The 12,762-nt window shown below is 37.7% G+C and overlaps 1 protein-coding gene across 3 annotated transcripts in view; it reads left to right on the top strand.

The window, feature by feature from the left end:
- LOC120443838 (hemicentin-2) overlaps positions 1 to 12,762 on the top strand; it is a 103,359-nt gene that overhangs the window by 85,202 nt on the left and 5,395 nt on the right. For 2 of the 3 annotated variants that reach the window (XM_039623197.1, XM_039623196.1), the window contains one exon: positions 4,411 to 4,899. The exons of the other annotated variant lie outside the window; for it this stretch is intronic. In XM_039623197.1, coding sequence (XP_039479131.1) covers positions 4,411 to 4,439 — 29 coding nt within the window. In that variant the 3' untranslated portion in view covers positions 4,440 to 4,899. Of the gene's footprint in view, positions 1 to 4,410; positions 4,900 to 12,762 lie in introns of those variants that run through there. 3 annotated transcript variants of the gene reach the window in all.

The following is a 12,762-nucleotide window of genomic DNA, read 5'->3' as shown; positions in this document are numbered from 1 at the left end:
TTGTCGGCCGCAATGCCACATGGAATGCATAAAATGGATTGCGATTGCAATTGCGAGTGCTCTATATGGTCTATGCATTTACCCTCAGCAATGGCTGCGGTTTTTAGTTTAGTTCTTTCTCTCTCTCTCTCTCTCTCTCTGGCACACAAACACCAAAGTACACGTGGCGTATGCGTGACATTTGTGTTGTTATGCATAAGATATCCGTTCCGCATACGCCCCGTATGCCAGCGCATATTCCGCATACGCCGTGGAATCCAGTAAATGCTGCTTCAATTAGACAGACAGACAGAGACTGAAAGCGATAGAGAGAGAAAAAGAGGGAGAAACTGCGATTGCGGTCCACTCCACAGGATGGACCAAAACAATTGTTTTCAACCTCTGATAGGGGAAAACGTGAGAGGAAAGCTTCCTGGGCAGCATTCATATTTAGCCGCATACATTATGAACTGCTTCTAATCGGCTTAGAAGAGGGAAGCAGCTGCAGTTTGCTGCCGCACAGCAGCTAGCGGAGTAGCAAAAACATTTCAATTAAAACAAAAGCCATGGCCGAAGACTCAACTTCCCCCACTCTCGGCCAGATCCACTTTTGCCGCATTTTTGGCCACAAAGCAACAAAAGCAGGGCCGAAAAAACGAAAATATGCCAACTCAAGATGGGCGAAAAGAAAAAGTGGCAAGGATGCACAGCTGCGGTCCAAACGAAGCCACAAATACCCTTGAGGATCATTGATGCGAAACTTTGCAGTATTTACTTCACTGAGTTTTGGTTGAGCACAATTAAAGTAAAATGTGTCTTATTTTTGTCATTTAATAAACTATTTTATTGCATTGGAAAAGGTGTAATATCTTAAACCTCAAACTTTTTAACGGCCAAAATAAAATGCGTTTCTCTTAATATAATTAAGACATTTAAACTCTAGTGCAGAATTGTAGATATATGGCTATTAAGCAAGGTCAAAAATCCCCACGTATCTGGCTAACAGCTGTGAGATCAAAAGTAAATACCCCTTCTCTTAAAGGGCAAACAAACGCAACCAAAATCGGTGCAGTTGGGGGTAAAAAGGGTTGTCGCAGTGTCAGCAGAGGATTTTAGATGAAGACGAGCTCAGGAGCCCGACAGTTGCTTCACTTTTCTTTTGTCCCTGCACCTTTTTTTGTTGGCCAGAACTCAAGTTGAATTGCAAGTGGAGCTCGAGTGCCAGTTTAAAGCAATAAAAGCTCTGGTTCCGGCAGACTTTTGTTAACCCGCTCTCCGTCCTTCCGACCACTCTATAATGCCTTCTTGTTTCTGACTTTGATGAGCGTCCAGAGCTGGGAAACAACAAAAGAATCAAACAAAACAGCGAAAAAGCCAAGTATTTCGCTGTTGTTTCTATGCCCGAAATTGCGCTGCAAAGTATGCAATGCTTTCGAGCTGGCGAGTTTTCTCGATTTGCACAGTTCAATTGGCGATTTGCGGGATCTACTAGGACCTCATATACAGATAAAAAAAACAAGATTGTGAATGCAATCGTGGCGGTGATATTACAAGCAATTTTAAATAATATTGTCTTCTAAGCATCTCCACCAAGGTGTCGTACTGTTAAGGTGCATGCTTTCAGACCGTTTATTAAGTATACTCTATATTATTTATATTTAGTTAATAGCATTATAATGTGTTGTTCTTGCTGTGTAGTTCAAAGTGCGGAAACCGTGAGTATACGGTTCAGACAATACGAATGACGCAGAGCGTTACGCAGTGCCAAACATTTTTATTTCAAGTGCTTTACTCTATTCGCCATATCGGATTGCAGCGCAGTGCGTTGATTCAATTCAGGTTGTTTTTGGGTTGGCTTTTAGCGTGAATTTCAATTAGTGCTTTTCCTGATATCATTTTCTCTTGGTAAGAGTGTTGATGTCCGGTTTGAAATTCCGTGAATTTCAGTTGCCATTTGAGTGATTGAATTCCCACAGAGCAGAAGTTGATTTCATTGGATAGCAAACTGAAAGAACTCTACATTTAGCAACAAATGCACTGCATCAATTGGCCTTATTTTAACTCAACTTTAAAGAGCATATAAAATAAAACAAATTATAACTTCACTTATCAAGAACTGAATTCTTTATTGAAGAACACATTTGCACCTTCCACACATTTCGTTGCAATGCAAAATTAAATTTATCCAATCACATAAAGATCAATAGAGACTCATTTCCCTTTCGAAAATCAATGCAACACATTTTCTAGCACATGTTTACATGAATATTGAAAAATTCGGTTAGACAAATCAAATGGGCGGTAATCATAAATTTCGGTTATCCATTAAATTTGTTGGTTGCTCGCTCGGTTGGTTTGTTATTCCTGTTGATTAGATTTTGCTTTTTGTTATCGGTTTCTATTTGCATTCCCTGTGCGTATCTTTATTTGTATGATTTTGTGGCTTTTGCAAATACAAAACGAAATGCAAAAATTAACAAGTGGAAGCATATTAACCGCATCAATTTCCGTACGGCGACGGTGGCAAATACAGCGAGTACACCGAGTACAAAGATCATTAAACATACATTCACACAGATACACCAACGCACACACCTACCACATTATTTATTGCGCCACGGGGCGAAAGCCACAACTTTCGACAAATTTTTTGGCAAAACATTTTACGTAATAAATTTATTTTAATTACAACGCCAAAAGTGTGGCGTTGCACGGGCAACGGGCGGAAGTGAGGCGAGGCGGTTGTTGTTTGCTCTGTGTGGTTGGTAATGAATGCGCTTCAATTAAATGAAATATTCATAGGCATAAATACAAGAGCAGTGCAAAAGCATTTGGGGCTGGGTTGGGCCTTGTTGGGGAGAAAGTTCAGGTACCAATACGGTGTACAGCATCCTACCAACTGAACGCATCTTATAGCCGGCAAACATGTTTTATGGGCCAACAAAAGCCATCGGACTATCATCACGCTAGTCCTGCAGATGGGGGAGATGAGGCAGATGGGGACGAGGAACACAGTTTCTGGGTTGTAATGGGGTCAACATTAACCGACTTTATAGTGGGCGGAGCAGCAATTGAATTACAACGATCTCAGAATACCCTAGCTGCTATAAGTCCACCCTTATTCAATTAACACATAAAATAATAGCGCATAAACAAAAAAAAAGTATTAGGAAAACTAATGTACAAGTTGATTATTTTCGATTAGATGGACAGCTTAATATATATTTTATTTAAATATTTAACAGTTTTAACAAGCAAGTCACATCACGCTTACCCTCGAAAAATAAAGCGATAAGTAAGAAATTAAAACGGGAAACTCATTGCCAGCCCATTGGAGCCGCTTTGCAGCTTGTTAATTATGGCCTGGCCAAAATGGTTGGCTGAAAGGCGGGCCAAACGATGGATAGGGGGTGGAAAATGGCAAAAAGGAGCAGACATAAAAGGGAAAAAAGGGAAGGACTCACCGCGTGTAATGCATCTTTTCAAACAATTTACCAATTTGGCGCGTTGCTTACTGCTTACTGTGTGTGACCAACTGGCCGGGCTCATAAAATGTTTATTAGGTAATGAAACATACCAACAAGCGGTCAAACATAAAGCTCAAACGACTGTGTCACATTTTGTGAAAGGAAACCGAAAAGCGTTAATTGAGTTTTGTGGGGGGCAAGCGAGACATACTGATAGCCGGGAAAATCTGTGCGGAAAATGCATTGCGGCTTTTGCGATCAGATACATTTTCACTTCGCGCAACGCCACGCATTCAGAATGCATCAGAAACGCATTCGAAAGTATTTTATTGTGTGCGAGATGCGCGAACGAGAATTTCCACCACCACCACTTGACTCGGAAAATTCAGAAAATGTATTTATGCAAAAGTCGCAATTGTCAGAGGCAAGTCATAGTGCATAAAGTGTCGCCTCGAATCAGCGAAAGGGAGGAAAATATTTTCCTAAAAGTCTCGCACCTCGGCGGATGTGAAGTGTTTTGGCATTTGAGCCGAGTTTTCGAGATGGCAACGTTCAACACGCCTCAAGTCACACATAATATGGATGGATAGGATATAAATGCATTGAATAAAATGCGGTTGAAATATGATGGAGGATACATAGAAATAAAATAAATAAAACTGCATTCGGCCCATTCAACAGCGCATTATGCTGATTGAATGCAAATGCAATACCAGCGAATTTCTATAAATATAAATATAAAAATATAATGCAAGCATTCGTTTGACCCCAATCTCAAAATCCCAATGAAATAGGTGCATAAAAACAAAACGCATCTCTTATTTTTTTCGCAAATTAATAGCTTAGTGGAACAACCACCCGCTCACACACGCATTAATTAATTTAAATTGCATATTTCACCATTATTTATTAATGAGCTTAAATCGCACTAAACGCAAATCGATTTCTGCCTCTCTCATTGCAGCGGATATAATACAGGATTTGGCAAATTAAACTAATTGCCAGTTAAGAGACAACAAGAACAAGAGAAAACAAAAAAAATGCAACCAAATACATTTCGAAATAAGCATTTGAGTAAGTAAATACAAAAAAAAAAAAAAAAAAATTAAAACACAAGCAAATAATCATAAACTAAAATAAACTTTTTAGCTATTTAAGTGGCGTGAAAATTGCTTGCAATGCTAAAATTATATGCAAAATAAAAAATAACTCGCCTATTTCGACCAAAAATCAACAAGAAAAAGTTCTGTATATGTGAAGAACTAAAAAAAATACGAAAAAGTGTAGTAACTACAACTCCAAGTATGCTAAGAATAAAAAAAAAATTTTAACTTGCCCAAAGGCAGTTCAAGTTGTTTAGCAAGAGAAAAAATTCTTGAAAAAATCGCTTTCTTACTTACTATTTTTCTTTCTTTTCTTTCTTACTATTTTTCAAGTGAGCATTTCTATAAATATTTTCACATGGGACTTATGAATTTATATAATTTATACTCTATAGGCTATTTAATGTTTATATGAATATATGAGTATATTTATAATAGAAACAGTTCAAGCGAAAATCTAATGCAGTTTTCTGATTAAACCCACGTTATTTTGCTCACCGCCTATTCTATTTATCTATAAATAATAATGCAATACATAGTCATTCAAAACTGTGGCCAAAATATTGAGGTTCGTGGCGACAAACTGCAAAACTACCGCCATAAAATTCTGGTCAAATCATTGTTAAACCGACAGCCAAACACAAAAGCCACCTTTGAGGTTTCTATGCCTTTTTTTTAAATATGGAAATTGTTCTCGTTTAAATCAAATAAAAGACACAAAATGTCCATTTAATTGCTTTTCCGCCCATTCAGCCCGAAATGCAAAATAAACATGGCCAATAAAAATCAAACTTCGACACAATGCGAAAAAGGGGAAAGGTTGGCAAAAGTTTTCGACTCCTCATTAGCTTTTGTCTCCATTGGGGCATTAAATTGGAACGAATATTTGTTTGCTCGGTTCGACTAATTGCGCTGCTAATTTCAATTGTTCGCATTGTCGGCAAGCAATAATAATGCAAAAATTGTAATTACAAATTAACAATTGGTCGTCTGGGTCCCTCGGTGACCTAAAATTAGATTGTGTAAATTTGCAAATTAATTTGCCATTGCACAAAGACCTCCGTGCAATTCAGTTCGGTAAAATCAGAGCACACAATATCAATTTATTTACTGTGCAATCTGTATATAGTAGACATGGAGTCATTAAATTGCAACTGGAAAAAACTTTAAAATTTAATACTGCCAGTCAAAAGTCCAAGTGAGTTGCATTTACATATAAATAGGCTAAAAAAATAAAATATCTACACAGCGTTAAACAAGACCGCAGAATATGGAAATTCAAATAGAAACAGTATCTTTTAGCAAAAAGAGAAAATCTTTAAAATAAAATCATAATAGCCGGAAAATGGAATAATCAACAGATATCAAAACGAATTCGATTTAAATTTTAAACTGCGGAAAGCTTAAAACTGATTTTGTAAACTACACCTGTGTGAAAAGTTCATTACAGATACTTTTCGCTTTCTTTTCATTTACTTTTCACCTTTATTCGTTAAAAGGTGATTACAGAAAAATCATCAGCCAACTATTGCAAAACTTTCTCCCGACTTGCGGGTGAAACAAAAATTATATAGATATTGATTCGTTTTCCTGTATTTTTTCTACACCAAAAGTATGAAATCGAAATGGGTTGTAAAAACAATCAGTTGTACAGATTCTGTGCTTGTTTTCAATTGTTGGTAAAACCCTTGAGCACTCAGTGATATAGTAAAAAAAAAAATAGAAAATATTCAATTGCACAGCAAAATATAAAAGAAGGGGGAAATACCTTTAATCCAATACTTGTTTAGCTCCGTTATGAAATATTTGAGTAATAAGTCCACATAATTGATACATTTGAAAGGGTGTTCCAAAACAAAAAAAAGCGAAATGTGTGAGCATTGAAAGGGAAAAATGTATCAGTATTTTGTTTGCAGACTTGCGCACGGAAGCACGGAATTTAGTAAAATAAAATTAATTTAGTTTTTGAATGCAAGTTACATCAATTTCTCTTAGCAATAAGAACTACTTAAATATTTATTATAGATTTAAGGACATTGTAAATAGATAAGCAGAGTAAACCAAAGAGTTTAGAAAGTCTAGTAAGCAGACATTTAATTTGTGTGTTTAAAGCATAATCGAAAATGATTATTAGAATAGTGAATAATATCTGGAGTTTTATGAATGGGTGTGGAATTTGAGTAACATCTCAAATTGTAATGTTTATTTAATTAATGTCTTACTTTTAACTATGTATAATACAAATTAGTTTTAAAAATAGATAAGAGTTTTATTTAGTCCCCGAACCAACTCAGACCACCCGCGCATTATTCAGATATCCACCTAGATATAAACCAAAATGTGTTTGTAATCCAAAACCAAATATGATCAAAATAGCCAATAACTTAAATCTAAGTGTACGACTACGTTTAACTGTCCATTTTGTCAATGTTTGGTCTATAATTTCCACTCAAACTAAATGTAAACTATTAAAATGTGCTCTCAAAAAAAGAAAATGAGAGAACAGAAATGTTCACGCCAGGCGATTGAAACATTTTACTGACCTTTTTAGTGTGAAATGAAATATTTAAACTAATTTTAATTGTAAACCTAGACCGTAATGATATACGATATTATACAATGTAAATCAGAATATACGATAATTATAAAGTAAATAAAATGAAAATTAAAACAAGCAGTTCGTCTACACCATTCAATTGGGTTAGTCATACAAAATTCTGTCAAAATTTGTGTTAGTTTTCGTTTTTTTTTTTGTTATACTCGTACATATAAACTTTGGGAAAGATGACCATGTACGCAATGGAAGAGCTCTATCCAGCTCTTATGGTCATTGCTATCACATTGTTAGCCCTTCTGCATTGGGGCATTCGTGTTGCAATTAAGCCCAAAATATCGGGCCCACAGAAAAACGCAATAAAAAATGGAGTAAACAACAAACGGAGGAAAGGCGTTTCCGCCCTGCAGGTAAATTGAAAAATGTTTGCAATTGTTTTTACCATCTATCTATTCTTTTTTCGGCGCGCACAATTAAGGTTGAAAAAACTCTGATCGAATGTCAGATATTCTTACAGAGACTGGATATATTTTACTTATCTGAGCATTGTACATTAATTTACCATCAAAAGCATTATAAAATTTAGAGAGCAGTATGCTAAAACATATAATATTTTCAATAATTTCAACAATTAAAAAGCGTATTCAATTATTTTACTTATAAACTTAAATTTTGTGAAAATTTTTTTTTTTTACAGCTTGGCAACTCTGACCACCAATGTATGCCTGTGTATGTGTGTTTGTGTTGCTTGTCAGTCTGCGTGTGTGTGGGTTTGCGCTGCTGGCAAACCGCAAAATGGTGACATTGTGCAAATAAAAAACAATTTACGATAAACATCAAATTTCCACAAATTACCTTATATTTTACGTGAGTTGCGAAACAGATTGTAAAACGCAAAAACACACACAAACCGTGGCTAAAGTGAAAAAGAAAATCGCAATTCGCAGATTTTACACTGCAATGAACATTTTGTTTTTCCGTTCACCATTGTTTGGCAAGTGTCGAATAGGGTAGGAGACTTAGGGGCGTGGCTAAGGGAGCTGAGGCGCCACTTTAAACGTGCCTCCAGTTAAATTTCGAAATTTGCAATTATTTTTATTGCCCGCCATTTTGCTGGTCTGATGTTTTCCCACTTTTTTTTTCACCCCCCAGCCTCAACTTGGCGGGGGGTGGTGGGGATGTGTTTGGGAATGGAATAGGGGTCGTAGGCCATTTCGAGGGCCCTCCATAAATTTCCACACCGCGGAAGACGGAAAAATTATTCTTTATATGAGAAAAATAAATAAAAATGCTTGTTAAGCTGTGGCACTGTGTGTTTGCACATGCAAAGCTGGGAAATATATGCAGGCACTAAAAAGTTTAAAAACTAAATAAAAAAAGTTTTTAAATATGTTATTAATATTATATATATGTTATTAATATTTATATGTTATTTGTTAAATATGCCTCCTTAAACATACAAGTTTCATATATTCAATAAGAAACACATTTTTAATTTAAAGAAATCTTTCCATTTATGAGATTATAAGACTTTTTAATCGCACCACTATCAACACCTGAGATTTCCAGGACAAAAGAGATTTGCACTCATCTTGACATTTGTCGGTCAGTAGGCGGCGCCTCCTTCCCCCCATTTTCCATTTGCGAAAACTCATTCCCGGCCCCCTAATTGATGTCGCCAGGTGTCGTCGCATCGCATCGCATAAACACGGCTCAACGGCCAAAGAAAAAAGAAGAAGTAATCCAGAACACCCAGTTCACTGGCCGAATTCTTCGCCAGAGGGCCAATAATTAGGAGTGTCTTTAGGATGAGGCTAAAAAATGATAAGCGGGCTGGAAAGCAGATAGCGACATGACCAACTCAAACAGGCAGGGGAAAACTTGGCCTAGACTGTGTTGACTTGCTGGCCAATGTAATTAGGGAGCATTAGGATTAGACCGACTCTTCCCAAAAAGCGGATAACAAAGCTCTACACAGAGAGAAGTGAACTTTATCAAATGTGCAATACTAATTACACGTTAAATTAAAAATTATAGAGCTATTTAAGTTATTTCTTAGAAGAGTCGGAATGGGGACCACCAAGTAATGGTTAAAAAAAATATGTAAAGTCCTGCGGCAGTTACAACTGATTTTCAGTGCAGACGCAATAAGCCAACTAAAACTTGGCCACAGGCAAACTAGGGAGAAGGAGCAGAAAATGTGGTAAACTTTTTGCTGTTTTGGCGTAAACAAAAATAAATCAATTTCTTCGTACGCAGATAGGACACAGTCCATAACGACAGGACCGAACAACAGGATAAGTCCGCAGAGTCATGTCAATGGCCGGCGGCTTTTGAGAAATGGAAATTTCGGTAGACGGCTGCCATTTTTTTTTTAGATTCCTTTTCAAATATTCAAAATTCAACGGAAAGTGGAATATTATTTACACGACTTGCGTATGTGGAGCCACTAATACCTGGGACCTTGTTGATTGCATTAAGAAGTATTCTTGGCTGCCTGGGGCAGTTTTAAATATTAAAGTGACCTTAAACTACAAGTCTTTATAACCTAAAATAATTTTAAACATTTTTTCTCGAATAATTTCATCGATGAAAAAAAGGTACATATATAAAGATACATTTCCAAATTTCCGTGGCACAATCGATAATTATTGCTTGAAACATGCTAGAATTAAATTTCTAAAACTCCAATCAAATTACCCATATAAACGTCTCGAACAGAAACCTAATTTGAATGCCATTGAAGCGGGTGAAATGTAGTTAACTTTCAGTCGATTTACTTTGGTTTCAAGCTCCCTTCACTAACCCTTGTTTTAGCCTCCATAGCCCCATACACTTTACCATTTACCATTAGTTCTTATTCCCCGGGTTCTTGTCGCTATTTCTGCTGTTCTTGCTGTTGCATCGCATTCTCATTGACAAGTTTAATTGATGGGCGTCAGCGTCAGCTTTTGGCTTCAGTTCGCTGGAGTTTGGGGAAAAGGCTATGGCCGAGACACCACCCCAAATACCCGTGTACCCCCACCAGCCCCACACCTCGTACAGTACACCCTCGATTACCGGATTGGCGACGCGACAAAACCGCAGAATCTAATTTGGCACAAACCACCAAAGCAATTAAAGTTGCAGCTCTGCGAACGGTGTCCGATGCGAATGCCCCCCAACTGTCTGTCTGTCTGTGTGTGTATGTGTGTATGTGTGTCGAGGTATAAGTGTGGGTGAGCACCGGTGTCGGTGATGTGTCATTGCTACAGGAATCGCCATAGCAATCCAGTAAGAATCACACTTTTGACCATTATGCTGTATAAAAAAGAGAGATAAACATAATCCTACGTATACTTAAAAGAAATAGGAAATCAAGATTGTTACTTTACATTTAAGACACGTTTTTTGAAACATGTTGTGATTTTTAATTTGCATTTTTAACCCGTATATCACTCATCGTTTTAAAAATGATTTTCACTGTTGAAAATAACTCGGAGCAAATAAAAATTAGACCCACTTGTATCTACAAAACGTGCAAAATGTGTTTTCACTTCAACCAGAATGCATTTGCGTTACCTGTCTCTGGCATTTTTGGGGTAATATGTGGTTGTGGTGGCTGCTGGATTGGGCCGGCACGACTTATTTAAAATAATTTTCATTTCGTCGCAACACGCGCACATTTTTTTGGTCGAAAATAATTTTAGAGAGCCCAAAAGTGGTTTATATTTGCAGTGAGGTTGCACTTCTGCTCATTTTTCGAGGTACACACAAATTTAGTTTTTGTCAGTCGAATTTGAAGTATGATTTCACACGCAAATGATCTATCTATTATCTATTATAAGTATTGCTGAGAAATTAATTATTGGAGTGCACTTGAGCGCCATCTGCTCTCCGTAGGCCTCAATTGTATCACCCATTTCCAATTCGAACAAGAGAGAACGCTATAGTCGAGTTCCCCGACTATCTGATACCCGTTACTCAGCTAGTGGAAGGGAGAAGGAGAGTCTTAAACACAGTTTTTGGCGGTTTGTAGGCGTTATAGTGGGCGTGGCAGAAAGTTTTTTGGCAAATCGGTAGAAATTTACAAGACTAATACAAAAATGAAAAAATATCAAAACATTTTTCAAAAGTGTGGGCGTAGCAGCTTTGGGCGGTTTGTGGGCGTTATAGTGGGCGTGGCAGAAAGTTTTTTGGCAAATCGATAGAAATTTAGAAGACTAATACAAAAATGAAAAAATATCAAAACATTTTTCAAAAGTGTGGGCGTGGCAGCTTTGGGCGGTTTGTGGGCGTTAGAGTAGGCGTGGCAAAATTTTTTTTGACAAATCGATAGAAATTTACAACACCAATACAAAAATGAAAAAATATCAAAACATTTTTCAAAAGTGTGGGCGTGGCAGTTTTGGGCGGTTTGTGGGCGTTAGAGTTGGCAGCATGATCGACAAACTTGCGCTGCGTTATGTCCTGAGTCTGTATGCTTATCAACTTTAGCTGTAGTCTGAGATCTCGACGTTCATACGACAGACAGACGACAGACGAGACAGACGGACATGCCAAATCGACTCGCTATGATCTGATCAAAATATATACTTATATGTCGAAACGCTTTCTGCTATACTTTTCAACGAATCTAGTATACCCTTTTACTCTACGAGTAACGGGTATAAAAATAGGTATACAGCGAAAAGTGTACCTACATCGCAGCAGCCGGATCCCCAGCCGGAGTGCCAGCGCTTTCTCATAGTCGCATTGCTTTTTATAGACCATAACTGACTTTGTTATAGCATCGAAGGGGGTTGAAAACGGGACAAAAGGGGGGCATTTTAGGTGCCCCTATAGTGTGCTGGATGCTTCGGCCAGCTGATGGTTGTTGTTGCCATCGAATCTATTTGTGCTCGGATCAGACGTTGTTCATACGCCCTGTTGCGGCGACATTTTGCGCACTGCCAGAAAGCGCAGTTAGTGCAACATAGTTGTGTTCACTGCACCTGCGAATGGCTGGCAGAGGCGCACGAAAGGGGGTATTTCCTTTTAAACATCCCTTTAAAACTTCCTAAGTAGCTACAAATCGTTTTTGCTGCGGTCCATAGAAAGGAATTACCATTGAAACCCAAAAACATATAATACTGAGCCTAAGCCTCAAATCTTAAGGTCTATCTTGGACTTCAAAATGCATTTTTCTTAAATAAGAAATTATTTATGCAGGTTAAAGCAATATGTATGTTTTCTTATCAAACCCCTTTTAATCCACCGCTTCTGGATCTTTTGAATTTGTGGACTGCTTCGCCAGAAGCTTTACGTTGCCCTTTGGCATTAAACTTGTGCGTCAACGGCACAAGTTGACGTCAAGTTTAGCTTTGATGATTCTCTTACCTGCAACTCCTGTCTTTGAGGACTTTTTCCGGATCCTTCGGGCTGTATCTTTTGTTGGCGGTGTGTGCGAGGTGTATCTGTGTGTCCCCGGCGTCTGGCAGTTTGTCAAACAATGTGTCAAAATGCATTCCCAGGGCCTCCGCACACCGAAGATGTCGTGTAAAATTAATTAAAATCCAAGCCAGTCCCAAAACCCCAGATCCAAGTTGCAACATTGCGAAAAGCTAACTTTTGCGTGGCCCATTTCCCCATTCCCCAACATGCATTAGGTCCAATTAAATTTGGAAATCTTTCAAGAGCT

Source organism: Drosophila santomea, chromosome 2L, assembly GCF_016746245.2.
Source record: "Drosophila santomea strain STO CAGO 1482 chromosome 2L, Prin_Dsan_1.1, whole genome shotgun sequence".
Classification (NCBI taxonomy): domain Eukaryota; kingdom Metazoa; phylum Arthropoda; class Insecta; order Diptera; family Drosophilidae; genus Drosophila; species Drosophila santomea.
The sequence above is the reverse complement of the archived record's forward strand: the minus strand, read 5'-3'. Positions and strand labels throughout refer to the sequence as shown.